Source organism: Perca flavescens, chromosome 16, assembly GCF_004354835.1.
Source record: "Perca flavescens isolate YP-PL-M2 chromosome 16, PFLA_1.0, whole genome shotgun sequence".
NCBI lineage: Eukaryota > Metazoa > Chordata > Actinopteri > Perciformes > Percidae > Perca > Perca flavescens.
In genome coordinates this window covers 27,959,933-27,973,930 of record NC_041346.1, presented here as the reverse complement: position 1 = coordinate 27,973,930, position 13,998 = coordinate 27,959,933, and the positions used below count along the sequence as shown (strand labels likewise).

At 43.4% G+C, this 13,998-nt stretch overlaps 1 protein-coding gene across 1 annotated transcript in view; it reads right to left on the bottom strand.

The window, feature by feature from the left end:
• The window catches only part of ttc28 (tetratricopeptide repeat domain 28), a 171,994-nt gene that overhangs the window by 24,796 nt on the left and 133,200 nt on the right, over positions 1 to 13,998 (bottom strand). The window contains exons 9-20 of the mRNA XM_028601462.1: positions 13,544 to 13,740; positions 13,306 to 13,459; positions 13,047 to 13,218; positions 12,412 to 12,580; positions 12,148 to 12,308; positions 10,858 to 11,346; positions 7,857 to 8,049; positions 7,621 to 7,701; positions 6,544 to 6,796; positions 3,730 to 3,839; positions 1,286 to 1,415; positions 567 to 794 (exon numbers count right to left, since the gene is read on the bottom strand). Coding sequence (XP_028457263.1) covers positions 567 to 794; positions 1,286 to 1,415; positions 3,730 to 3,839; positions 6,544 to 6,796; positions 7,621 to 7,701; positions 7,857 to 8,049; positions 10,858 to 11,346; positions 12,148 to 12,308; positions 12,412 to 12,580; positions 13,047 to 13,218; positions 13,306 to 13,459; positions 13,544 to 13,740 — 2,337 coding nt within the window. The remainder of the gene's footprint in view (positions 1 to 566; positions 795 to 1,285; positions 1,416 to 3,729; positions 3,840 to 6,543; positions 6,797 to 7,620; positions 7,702 to 7,856; positions 8,050 to 10,857; positions 11,347 to 12,147; positions 12,309 to 12,411; positions 12,581 to 13,046; positions 13,219 to 13,305; positions 13,460 to 13,543; positions 13,741 to 13,998) is intronic.

Here is a 13,998-nt window from a genome sequence, read left to right as displayed (position 1 = left end):
GTGTGTGTGTTTGTGTGTCTATGTCTGTCTGTGTGTGTGAGTGTGTGTGTGTATGTGTGTGTCTGGTTGTCTATGTCTGTCTGTGTGTATGTGTCTGTGCGTGTCTGTGTGTGTATGTGTCTGTATCTGTGTGTATGTGTGTGTCTGTGTGTGTCTATGTCTGTCTCTGTGTGTGTGTGTGTGTGTGTATGTTTGTGTGTCTCTGTGTGTGTGTCTATGTCTGTGTGTGTGTGAGTGTGTGTGTGTGTGTGTATACATGTGTGTTTGTGTGTGTGTGTGTGTGTGTCTGTGTGTTTGTGTATGTGTCTGTGTTTGTCTATCTGCGTGTGTCTGTGTTTGTCTATGTGCGTGTCTGTCTGTGTGTGTGTGTGTGTGTGTATACATGTGTGTGTTTGTGTGTGTGTTTGTGTATGTGTCTGTTTGTCTATCTGCGTGTGTCTGTGTTTGTCTATGTGCATGTCTGTGTGTGTGTGTGTGTCTATGTCTGTCTGTGTGTGTGTCTATGTATGTCTGTGTGTGTGTGTGTGTGTGTGTGTGTGTGTGTGTGTGTGTGTGTGTGTGTGTACCTGTCCCTGGAGATATGAGCCAGCTGTACAGGAAGCCTCCAGCCAGAGAATAGTAGAGCACCATGGCCCTCTGACCGTTGACCGTCTCCAGGATGTTCTCCACGGTAACAGGGATGTACGGGTCAGCGCTCGCTGCTTGCTGACTCCCTTTCTGGCGTTCAACCAGGAGATCGGCGAAGGCTCGCGTTCGCCCTCGCTCCGCTATGGCCAGCGCCTCATCGTGCCGGCCTGCGACGCACGGTAACACACAAGATGTAAAATTAGGATTTGAGAGGGAGGACAGAAGGTCTAAATTACAGCGTTTCTGCAGGTTTAACATAGTCAATCTAAGACTTTTTAAGGCCATTATGAATGAAAGCTAAGAACTTTATTAAAACATCAACTAAGCCCTAAATTCAGTTTTCTCAAGCCAAGTATCGGTAAACCTGCACTTCCCCATAGCTGAAGAATAAAACACAATACTTTTTAAGACTTTAATGGCCTAAAATTTTGTTTTGATTTAAATGTAAGACTTTTTGAGACGCCACGGAAACCCTGAAATTAGCACTCAGACTTCAGGTGATAATTTGTGCATCGCTAACAGGCACACAGGAGAGAGAGAGAGAGAGAGAGAGAGAGAGAGAGAGAGAGAGAGAGAGAGAGAGAACATGAGAAAGGAAAGGTGAGAAAACTGATTAACACTAAGGAAATATCAGGAGGAATGCGGACAGTTAGTTCACCTAGGCTCACGAGGACTCTCTGGAGAGCCTGGTAGGAGCTGGTTTGCAGATCAAACAGAGAGAGCTTGTTATCCGTACTGTGCTGCGTCTCGTGACGGATCGTCTCGAACAACACGGACGCCCGGTACAACTGGAACACGGAAGACAACAGACAGACATCACACTGATGCGTGTACACATCAGACTGTTCACTGAAGAATTACATGTTCACATCACATGAGTGTGTGTGTGTGTGTATGTATGAAACACATTATTTTAAATCAGAAGGAGGAAGGATTTTAATATTTCCAACCTGAGAAGAGAGTGTTTAGTTACGTTACTAACCACTGGGGGGCACTACAGATACACAACAATCTGAAGAATGAGGATGTTCTGCTGCTCTTCTGTTCTCTCTATCAGACCGGGAACTGAGCTAAAGCATGGAAGGTTACACACAAACACACACAGTGTCAAAACTAGTACCGGTGTTGGCTTTGAAAGCATTCTAGCTTTAAGTTTTGTCTTTTAAGCTTTTTTTTTTTAATCTGCTCTAGCTTTTCCAACATTTCAGACATAGATACGGTGATAATAGCAGTGCAAAATGACGTGAAAAGAGACACAAAACTACAACAAAAGGGAACAAATCTGACTAGAGAGACTCAAAACAACCCCAGAGAAAATGAAAAGGACCAAAAAACGATAAAACATGACTAAAACGAGACGCAAACAAACCCAGAAAGAGACACAAAATGTATGGGGCCATTGCTTTTTTTTTAAATATTATTGAAAAATGTTACATTTTCTGGAGGACAGACGCCTAAACCCCCCGCCCAAATATGTATGTATGTATGTATGTATGTATATATATATATATATATATATATATATACACTTTATCCCTATGGGTGACGTCAAGCGTCTTTAACGCGCCCGAAAAGCATCCATTTCAAAAAATGCTGCGCGTCAAAAAAGCCCGGCCGATGTCCATCTTTATGCAAATGAATCCGTTGAAGCGGACGCGACTATCCAATAGAAGTAGATGAAAATCTTTCAAACTGACCTCTGTCGATCTGAAATGAAGTGGCTTGAAATTCTCGAGCAGCCAGACCCACGTGACATGTTTGTCCAATCAGAGTTTTTTTGTGATAAATCCTTGATTATGCGGAACGTTTTCTTAAAAATTGCGATGGAATATGCGGAATATTTATGCAATTTTATACGATGAAATTGCTGGAACTTGCAAAAATTGTGGTTTGATGAAAAAGAGAAAAAAAAGTGATTCCCCCAACACCCTGCTTTTCACGTCGAGTAATTACTTCACTTCATAACGTTCCCATGGCAACAGGGGAAAATGGCTGCTCTTGTGTGAAGTAAACGCAACATTTTTCAACTTTCTGCTAAGATATATTATGGGACTTTGTTGCAACGAAAATGCGGGGATTACGAAATCATGCAAGCCCCGCATATTTTGCGCGGAAATAGTCAATTTATGCAGCCCCCCCCCGCATAAATATGCAGACTTTGGCTGATTATGCGTTGAATTATGCGATCGCATAATCGCGTTTTTTTCCTGGAGGGACTGACAATGTATTAGGCTTATGTCGCGACACCACGCTTCAGTCGTGTCGGACAGATGGATCTGTACTGTCAGCCTTCCACAAAGCTAGGGAAAACACTGCACGCACGCACACACACACACACACACACACACACACACACACACACACACACACACACACACACACACACACACACACACACACACACACACATCTGTTTCACTATCTTTGTGGGGACCCGTCATTGACATAATGCATTCCCTAGCCCCTTACCCTAACCTTAACCATCCCAACTAAATGCCTAACCTTAACCCTTACCCTAACCTTAACCATCCCAACTAAATGCCTAACCTTAACCCTTACCCTAATCTTAACCATCATAACTAAATGCCTAACCTTAACCCTTACCCTAACCATCCCAACTAAATGCCTAACCTTAACCCTTACCCTAACCTTAACCATCACAACTAAATGCCTAACCTTAATCCTTACCCTAACCTTAACCATCACAACTAAATGCCTAACCTTAACCCTTACCCTCACCTTAACCATCACAACTAAATGCCTAACCTTAACCCTTACCCTAACCTTAACCATCACAACTAAATGCCTAACCTTAACCCTTACCCTCACCCTCACCATAACCTAATTCTAACCCTAATCCTAAAACCAAGTCTTAACCCTCAAACAGCCCTTTAAACTCGTGGGGTCCAGCATTTTGGTCCCCACGAGGCTGTGCAGACCCCACAAGTATACTGTAGTCCCCGGTTTTTGGACCCCACGAATGTAGTAAAACAGACACACACACACACACACACACACACACACACACACACACACACACACACACACACACACACACACACACACACACACACACACACACACACACACACACACACACACCTGGTGTTGGGCCTCGTCCAGGTTCCCCCCGGCCCACAGAGACAGGCCGAGGCGATGGCGTATCTTAGCTTCGTCTTCTCTCCGACCTAACTGCTCCGCCAGCCGCAGACCTGAAGAGGAAGAGGGAGACCGAGAGACGGAGTGAAGAGCACATCAGACGATAACTTCTCCAGGCTGATCTGAAAATCATCTCTCTGACAGGCATGACAACTGTTGCAGCGTTGAAGCCAACTTGTGCTGAGCCCAGGGCGCTCAACATTAGCCCATCTTTCTCTCTTTGTTCCTCTTTTTGTCTTCCCGTCTTTTTTTATCCCCCGCTGCCTCGAATTCAAAGATCTCATGTTCCCCTCTCTGCTCTTCAGTTTGTCTCAGATATACGTTTCATCTTCCCCGCTGTGCAGACGCACGCAGTCGCGTCGGGTTGCAATTAGTTCTCATTAGGCTCTCAAATTGAGCAGAATCTCATCAAACATCAAGTATTGGGTTTCTCTGCCTGTCTCTGTCTGTCTGTGATGTTCTGTATCTGTGTTTTTGGGATTTGGGGAGGTTAATTGGACGCGATGAATGTTTTCTCCGGCGCTGTCCTCGCTTCAACTCGGAGCCCAGTTGCTCGCTGCTTGTTGAGTTAATGATCAATTAAAATCCAGAGGATGTGTGAGGTTAGTGACGAGCCGTGACCATGTCCTCACAGACCAGATAAAGCCTGAAGGAGCCCAAACATCCTTACATGTTGGTATTTTATTTTGTCCCAGCTTTAGTCTGTATTTCCATGTTGATGTGTAAAAAAAGAGATTCCAGTAAACAGGGGCATAGGTTTGGTTTGATCATCGGAGGAAGGGGGGACACATGATAGAGGGGGAGTTAATTTCCTGGATTCAATTTATGATGCAAATGCCTTTTATTTATGTAAAGGAAATAATTATTTACCTGTATTGTTCAAAACTATCTGCAGCTGCATCTATCTGTCATTTTAGGAATAATGTACATCTACAACAACAAATCTGTTAGAGAATGAGACCTTGTTAAAGCCAGAAGCTGCAAAGTTTAAGTCTAACTAAAATCTATCTTTATTTTTCACTTCCTGTTGTGCTCTTTAAGTAGACACAGCTCTTGTGTTTCGAGTCCCTTGAACGGTTATTTTTTTACCTCCTTTGGGGAGTGGGTGCTTTCATATTTATTTGAAGGGGACAAATCTACCACACAACTGGATAAAGTCAGGGAAACTAGCAGGTGGGACATCTGAAGTTATAAGTCATAATAGAGGGGCGAGAAAGAGAGAGAGACTGAGGAATCTGAGGCGAGAGAAACAGAGAGATGCGTTGGGCCGGAAGGACCGGAACCGGGAGAAGAAACTGAGCGGGAAACAGAGAGAGATGAGATCAGAGGCAAATCAAGAGGACATATTGCTCATCATCCAGGCAAGGAGGGAAAAGAGGCAACGAGAGTGGGCGTCAGACTGGAAGAAAACAAAGGAAATATGATGAAACTTATTTGGGTCTGGTGATGCAGATTGCCCAAAGCTACAGTGTGTGGTGTGCAGTGAGGTTGTGGCTAACAGCTGTATGAAGCCCTCTTATCTGAACACAAAGCATGCCAACGTAAGTCAAAAGCCCCTTAGTTTAATTTGGCCATTAAAAGAAAAGATCAAAAAAAGATCGGGGGTGCATCAACCCGGTCAGGTTGTAGAGTGCGTTGCCTAAAAAGTTTGGGAACCGCTGATTTAGAGGATAAGCTACAACCCACTGCAGGGTAAACAGCCGAGCAGACTCAGGAATAGCTTTCATGCTTCTGGACGGCCTCAGAAATACAACTCACAATGTTCTCCCGTCTGAACAGCTCCGACTTTAATACGATACACACATGTAGATCAAAGTCTGTGTGTCTGCAGGGGAAGTTAAAGTGTGACTAACTTTTTTTTTTGCGCTCTCTTTGCATCACAAGTGGAGAGTTTGATGATACGTGTCAAGACTGCTTTTGAACGTTGTGGAAATTAAATCTGAAAGAAATCTGAAATGCTGAAATCAAAAGATGCTGCCAGACGCATGCTGATTCAGGTGGGAGTACAGTCCTCTGTATCCGACGGTCCATTATTAACTGCCTTTTGTCTAATGGTGCATCCAGGACATTCCTGTCACTGGTAAATACATCATATGTACTCAAAGGCACGGGACACACAGTACATTTCATTTAAAGTGCTCATATTATGCCTTTTGGCTTTGTCCCTTTCCTTTATTGTGTTATAGTATATCTTTTTTGTTTAAAAAAGTGAAAAAGCCCAGAGCCCACCCCAAAGTGACTTATGCTGCGTTCCAGGCAACCCGTAACTTGTGTTTTCACAACCTTTTACCCCGTGAAAGTGCCCTGGAACAGCAGTCAAACCCGAAAAGTGCAGAAAGAAATGTACAAAAACATCGGAAAAAGTGACAAAAATGTCAGCAAAAGCTTCAAAAACGTCAAGAAAAGTAACAAAAAGGCCGTAAAAAGTGACAAAGACATCGAGAAAACGACGACACTGTCGCAAAAACACCCAACAAAAAAAAGGTTTCAATTTCTAATTCTGACCCAGAAAAAAAAAGTTGCATGGCCGACAGGAAGACAACACAAGGGTTAAACGAAATAATACCTGATGTTTTTTCCCCCCTAACTTGAACTGTTGCTCATTTAGCCACAGCTTTCTAATTTTATAGAGAAATACTAAAACCAAGTGGTTTTCTCTTTTCCTCTCTTCTTTCTCTTTCCTCGCCGCTGTTGCACCAAAATACATGCTCTTGCGGGAATTCTTGAATTGAATCTTGTCAGGATCTAGTTTCTCACCTTCCTGCAGGTACATCACAGCCTGGGCGTAGTTTTGCAGTGCATGGTGTGTCCTCCCCAGGCTCCCGTAGGCGAGAGTTTTAGCTATCAGATCGTTGGTCTGTGCCGCCACGCTCAGGTGCTGCTCCTGGAAGACCACGGCCCGCTCGTACTTCCCCAGAGCTTCGTAGGTCAGCCCCAGGTTTCCGTAGGCTCGGCCCTGGCTCCTCACGCACCCCGTCTGCTCGGCTATATCCAAAGCCCTCTGGTGCCACTGTAGCAGGACAGCCCCGTTACTTAAAGGGCTAGTTCGGCATTTTGGTAAATATGCTTATTCCAGTTCTTGCAGAGAGTTAGATGAGAAGATTGATACCACTCATATCGCTAAATATGAAGCTACAGCTAGCAAACTGTTAGCTTAGTTTAGCGTTAAGATTGGAAACAGGGGGAAACTGCTAGCTTTGGTGTGTCTGAAGTTAGTCTCGCTTTTCCAGACCTTCCTCCACAGAGCTGTGGAGTCCACACAGCATTCCGGGATGGGAGAAAAACGTGCTCTGGTTTATCGGCATTTCTTTAAACCAATCACAATTGTCCTGGGCGGCGCTAAGAGCCGGACAAAGCCACGGTGCCGCTGCAAAATAGCAACCGAAAACTCGGATGGGACAGATAGTTGAGCGAGCTAAGAGTAAACCCTCCACATATGGGCGCCCGCTCTACCAACTGAGCTATCCGGGTGCCCACCTATTGTTTGTTTAATCTGTACAAAAACCGAAGGGTAACCAACTTGTGGTTTAACGTGAGACTATGTGCTGGACTATTTCTCAAGTTGAACAGGACCAAGCTAGCTGTTTCCCCCAGCTTTGAGTCTTTATGCTAAGCTAAGCTAATCAGCTGCTGGCTGTAGCTTCATATTTAGTGTACACAGACATATATATATATGTCTATATAATATAACAACAGAGATCTAATCAGTGGGGCCAAACAATAGCAAGACAACATTTGGGTAAATAGAAAGCAAATGAGTGTATTTCACAAAATGTCAAACTCTACTTTAATTGAGAGCTAGGAAATACTGATGCATTATGATTTAGTACAAACCTGTAGTGCTGTCTCGTTGTCTGCCATCAGCTGATAAACACCTCCAAGTGCATCACTTGCCTCTGCTTCCAGCGATTTATCCTGACAGGTAAAGCAGGATTTACTACATCTTTCTGTGCATAATGTACTTTTCATTCAACCAAAAAAAAAATAAAATAATTTGTCTTATTCAGCAGGGCAAGAAGAGAGAGAAATGTGCAGCTGAAACCAAAAACCCTTTGCAGGTAAATCCTTACCCCCGCTGTGCGTGCAATGTTGAGCTGGTGTTCCAGGCAGGAGAGGGACTGCTCGTAGTTGCCCAGTTGGCTGTGTAAGGTGCCCAGCTCCCAATAAGCCTGAGCCTTGCCCCCTCCTTCCCCACCCAGCTCATGGGCCACCACCAGCCGCTTCTCGAAGCACACCAACGCTTGCTGGAGACTACCCAAAGACCTGAAGAGAGAGGAGGGAAAACAAAGGAAGTGATTATCTATTTCTTTGCGTTTGATTTGTTCTTGCAAACACTAAAAGCATGGGTGGAGGAACATTCTCTCAAAAGCCCTGAATCTTTGAGGATATTAAAATATCTTCAACTTTGTGTCATTTCCCCTCCGTCTCTCTGATGCTGTTCACGCTAAATTCCTACCATGCCTGCTGCACATTATTAAATGGTAACATTATTTTTTGACTCTTGTGTTGTCTTCTCATCGACCATGCATCTTGTTGTTTTCCTGGGCAAAAATTTAAAGTTAACCAATTTTTTTTCTTTTAGGTTTTTGAAGCTTTTTGAAGCTTTTTTCTGCGTTTTTCAGCGTTTTTCAACTTAGTTTAACACTTTCTTTTTGGAATTCATAATTATATATATACATATATACATATATGCATATATACATATATACATATATGCATATATACATATATACATATACATATATATATATATATATATATATATATATATATATATATATATATATATATATATACACAGACTGAAGACAGTCTGTCTTCAGTCTGTATATATAATCACAGACTGTATACAGTATAATATATATATACATACAGTATCTCACAAAAGTGAGTACACCCCTCACATTTTAGTAGAATGATGGAGACAGTTGGAGAACAATCAGATACAAAACAGGATGTAGGCTCTACAGGAGGATTGTTTTCCTTGCCAACTATCATGTTTTTTCCAATTGATGCGCAGACTTTTAGGCATTTTATTATGAAATGGCTTGATGGCTGACGTGAATGGAACATGCCCAAAGACCCCCCCCCTCTAGATTTGGGCTGAGCCCTGAATGAGTGTATGGCTCCACTCCTATCTAAAAGTACCTGTAGTTTTAAAAGTTTCTTTGTAAATTATAGAGTGTGGTCTAGACCTACTCTAATTATAAAGTGTCTTGAGATAACTCTTGCTATGATTCGATACTATAAATAAAATTTAATTGAAATTGATACTACTAGTACTGGGTTTTTCAACTATTACAGGACTCTTTTTTTCCAGAGAGACCCATATGGGCAATTTAAGAAAGCAAACAATAAAGCAAAAGGATTAATTTTGATTTTGAGCTGTAAAAAGTTCCTCCGAGAGAGAAGGGTAAAACGAAGGAACATCTACAAAGGCTGTGTTCATTAAGATAAATCAGTGACTCTTTATTTCCATCTCATTCACACTCCAGAGAACAGAGACAGACTACAACAGATGGATGAAGGGAACACATCATTAAGCCTCGTTTTTCTTTTGTCATTGAACATTAATTGTATGGTTTAATGTGAGAGATTCATGTGGGGATATAGTCTCTGTAAAGAAGCGGGGGAACTTCCCTTACTCCCATCACCCCTGCTGCGTGTTATTGATGTTGAATTATGATTGTTTTAATTACGATCATGACTCTAATTTACAATGTGTATGCTTGAGGCAAGGGAAGCTCATTTGAGATTCTTGCCCTGTTGTGGGAAGGCATATCCAAACTAATGGGAGAGCACAGAACATAAATATATGCATTGCATAAATATTAACACAAATGTAAACAAATAATCTGGAGCTCTGAAACAGTGCAGATACAGCATAACGACACCTTTGATAGACTAACTGCTACAAATGTGCACGTCTTTGCTTGCTGTATTCTAGCCTGCAATGGGGTATATAATTCAGTTTTCAAGTTCAGCATTCATTAAAAGAATATGGAATATATGCAAATGATGTGCTACAGCCTACTCCACCACCAGACAGTGTGGTGTGCAGAGGAGAATTAAAAAACGCAAATGAAATAGAAAAGACACTTATTTGCTTTCTTGTCGAGAGTTAGACGAGAAGATGGACAGCACTTTTACATCTGTATGGTTAAAGTGAAGACACAGAAAAAGGAGACGCCCAGTTTAGCTTAGCATAAAGACTGGAAACAGCTGTGTTATATCTCATTTCTTTCATTCGCACACAAAATCTGTAAACTGGATATAATAAGTGTGTGTTATGTGGGATTGTGTGCATGACTACTTCATAAAAAACACAATGTTTTTTGTACAGAGAAGGTGTTAATTAGTGAGCTTTAGAGGTGCTTGTAGGCTGCATGTGAGGCCAGTCAGTTAACACTACACTTGGCAGCAGGTAACGTTAGCTTACCATTAGCTAGTAGCTGGCTTTAATACAACAGCTAAACATTGTAACGTGTGACTGTATTTAACTGGAAAGGATTCCAACACCGGGATGTACAACAGTCTGCAGCTAAAGACACAGAGGAGACTAGCTGCACTTTGAGACACCATAGACACTGCCACTGTTGTGGGAGAAACAAGACCGACAGGACCTAATTGTGCGTTAAAGTGCACCTCCTAAGCTCATGGTGCATTCAAAGATTTTGTAAAATACCCTTCTGCAATCTAGTGGTTCTTATTTTGTTCCTGTTTAACAGCAATTTATTGGTGAAAAAAAGTTAATGTTATTACATTTTAAATCAATCATTTAAATTTAACCATACGGCCTTAGCAATAAACAAGGCATTCTTTAAAGTCACCGACTTTCGAAGTATCAGTTCAGGCACCGTTTAAGCACCAGCACTGTTTTAAAAGTCTTTTAAAATTGTTTTAGCACCGATATCGTTATATACCCAAACAATACCCAATCCTAGCTGTTTCCAGTCTTTGTGCTAAGCTATGCTAACTGGCTGCTGTCTGCATCTTCATACCTAGCATACAAACATGAAGGTGGTTTAGATCTCCTCATCTAACTTAGTGCATAACCTATGTTTTGCTGACCTGTGTGCATTGCCGAGTCCTCTGTAGGCTTTCTCCTGGTCCTGGACATGGTTGAGACTCTGAGCCACCGTCAGGTACTTCTCGTAGTACTGAATAGCCTCCTCGTAGTCTCCCAGAGCGTCATAGCAGTCTGCCAGGTTACCGTAGGCCCGGCCACGGTCCAGCATGCTCTCAGTCCCGCTCAGCTGCTGCAGCATGGCCAGCTGCTGCTCAAAGTAGCCAATAGCTTCCTCAAACACCCCCATGTTCATTTTGGTGATGCCCATGTTCCCGTGGACCTGGGCCTCCAGACGGGCATCTCTGAGTCCCTGCGCCAGGCCCAGCTGGGCCTCATAACACTGGAAGGTTGTAGCATAGTCTCCCAGGGCCATGTGGACCGCTGCTAGGTGGCCAAGGGCGCGGCACTCCCCCTGCTGATCACCTAGATCCTTCCGGACAGTCAGTTCCTGGCTATGGAAGGACAGGGCTGTATCAAGCTGGCGGAGCAGCCTGAAAGAGAGAAAGGAAGAGAGGTAAGAGAAGAGGAAGAGCACACAGTTTAAAAATATCTATCGACTTACCTGTGAACTAGTCTGGATCAGCGAAAGTATATTCAAGTACAAAGTACATTCTGTAAGGCTTTTTCCCTCACCTTCCGCTCTCTGTGTGTTGCTGTTCTCAAAATCCCTTTGCTTCGGGAAAAAACGACAAACTGAGAGCTGAAAATGGCAAGTTTTGAAGAAAATTTGGATCGTGCCATAAGGCAGACCTGCTGGGTTCTTCTCGAACCCTGGACCTCCTGCGTTGAGGCATACACCTCTACATACATGCGCCTGCTCTACCAACTGAGCTAACCCGGCCACACTTGACCCCTTTATTTAACATGAACACACAATAAAGTGCAGCTCTACAGACTCTACAGACAGTGACTAATGAGTGAGATTTCATTCAGATATCTTGAGGTTAGAGGTCAGGGACCCTTTTGAAAAGGGCCATGCCAGTTTCTCCCCTGCCAAAATGTAGAAAAAAATCCATTTTTTTTAACCCAGCCGCATTCTTTCGGCGAATGATTGTAAAGATTTACAAAGAATACAGTGCTAAGAGAAAATTACGGCGAACAATGCATCCATCTAATTTAAACAGCTCACATTACTATATTGTGTGAACAGTTAACTTCATTTAATATTGTATGTGGCGTTTAAAGAAATGCAAACAACCCAGGGTGTTTTTTTCCTCCAATCCCAGAATGTATCTGTGATGCCAGACCTTACTCCGCAGCGCTGTGGAGACAGGTCTGGCAATCAAGACTACCTGTGAACTGATCCAAGTGCTGAGTAGGCGTCCGCCTCCATCTTCTGATCGTTGACCTTCTGAGCCAGACTCAACTGCTGCTGGTAGAATCTCACCGCTCCGGGGAGATCACCCCGGCACACACACACATCCCCCAGGTTCCCGAAGGCCCTGAAAACCGCCTGCTGACAAATACAACAAATGATTAACAACCTCTTCCTGTGTGAAGAGGAACAACTATTTATTTTTTTACAGTTAGTGAACACAGCAGCAGTAGTCGGTGACCTGTGTGTTATCCAAAGCTTGTGCCAGAGAGAGCAGGTATCTCTGACATTCCTCGGCTTTCTTGTACTCCCCCAGTGCTTTGTGGGCCAGACCGAGGTTACAGTAGGCTTTTGCCTGAGCTAATTTGTCTTGGAGGTCCTTCGCCAAGGCCAGGTCCTGCTCATAATACCTAGGAGATGGATGAAAAATGACATAAAAACACAAACCTGGAAAAGCATGAAGTAAACATTTCTTTAACAGAACATTTATGTGCACGCACGTTTTTAGATATACGGTACACTAAATTATGCATCATAACAATAACCCTTTGACATTATTTCCCCACTTCAGTAATTTCAAGGTCCTTATTCCCCAGTTTGACACTACAGTATATGTTCTGTGTGAGCTTGTTCCAGCTTTTCTTTAAAACAATCTGAAGTCTGAGGGAGATCACCAATCCCCACGTTTTTTTAATGGCTGCGCCATCCAATCGAATGGAAATATTTGAGATGCTTTGTCCCAAAAGTCACACATTTATTATCTTTAGAAATCTCCACAGGCTAAAAAGTAGTTTTTAACAAGGATGACAAGTTGTTCCTTCACAAAAACAAAAAAACACATTCCCTTCACACAATGAGATGAGTTTAGACACTGACCTGACAGAGTCTCTGTACTGTCCGAGGCAGTAGTGAGCGTAGCCGAGGTTGTGGCAAACCTTCCCCTCTCCCTCCAGGTCCTGCAGGCCCGGCGCCAGAGCCAGGTACTGCTGGTAGTACGGCAGAGCCTGAGCGTATTCACCTCTCCAGCTGTGGAAGTTGCCCAAGTTTGCTACAAAAAAGAACAACACATTTTTTAATCAATCACAAATTCCCGCTCTTCTGTCCCTCAAAGCATATCTCTCTTTGTCTAGCTTGCCTAGTGCTCTTGCTTCGCTTTGAGTGTCCCGGAGTTCTCGTGCGATGGCGAGATGGTGAAGGTAGTGCTGCAGAGCTCGGTCGTGAGCGCCCAGCGCCTGATAGGCTACAGCCAGGTTACCGTGGGTGGAGGCCTGGGACGGACGGTCATTCACCTGAAACACAAACAAGATGTCAAAGGTCCGTTTCCCACGTGAGCGTCTACACGTTGCTTGTGAAGAGTGCGGCAGGAAATTCACCTCCAGTGAGATCTGCAGTTCTTGTCGGTGGTATCGGACAGCTTGGTCGTAGATGCCGAGTGCGTGATAGGCGTTGCCCATGTTGCCGTAGGCCCTCCCCTGGGCAGCGTAATCACTCAGTTCCTGGGCGAAGGACAGGTGGGCTTTGTGGAGCTTTAGTGCTGCGTCGTACTCCCCCTTCATCTGGTGGATGATGCCTGAGACGGACGTAACAACAGGGAAGATACGACTTGTCTTTTAAACGTAACGACAACGAAATGGAGATGCTGTTAAGCAACATCAAAAAAGGTCTGAGTGATAAACAGAGGTCTGATGTGAAATGTGATCTGATGGATTAACAGAGGTGTTTTAAAGTCTTTCGAGACAAGTTCAAGTCTTAAGTCTATCAGCAGAGCAATTGTTAAGACAGATTTACGTTAAATCTTAAGTCATTTAGGACCTACAGTAAGTAACAG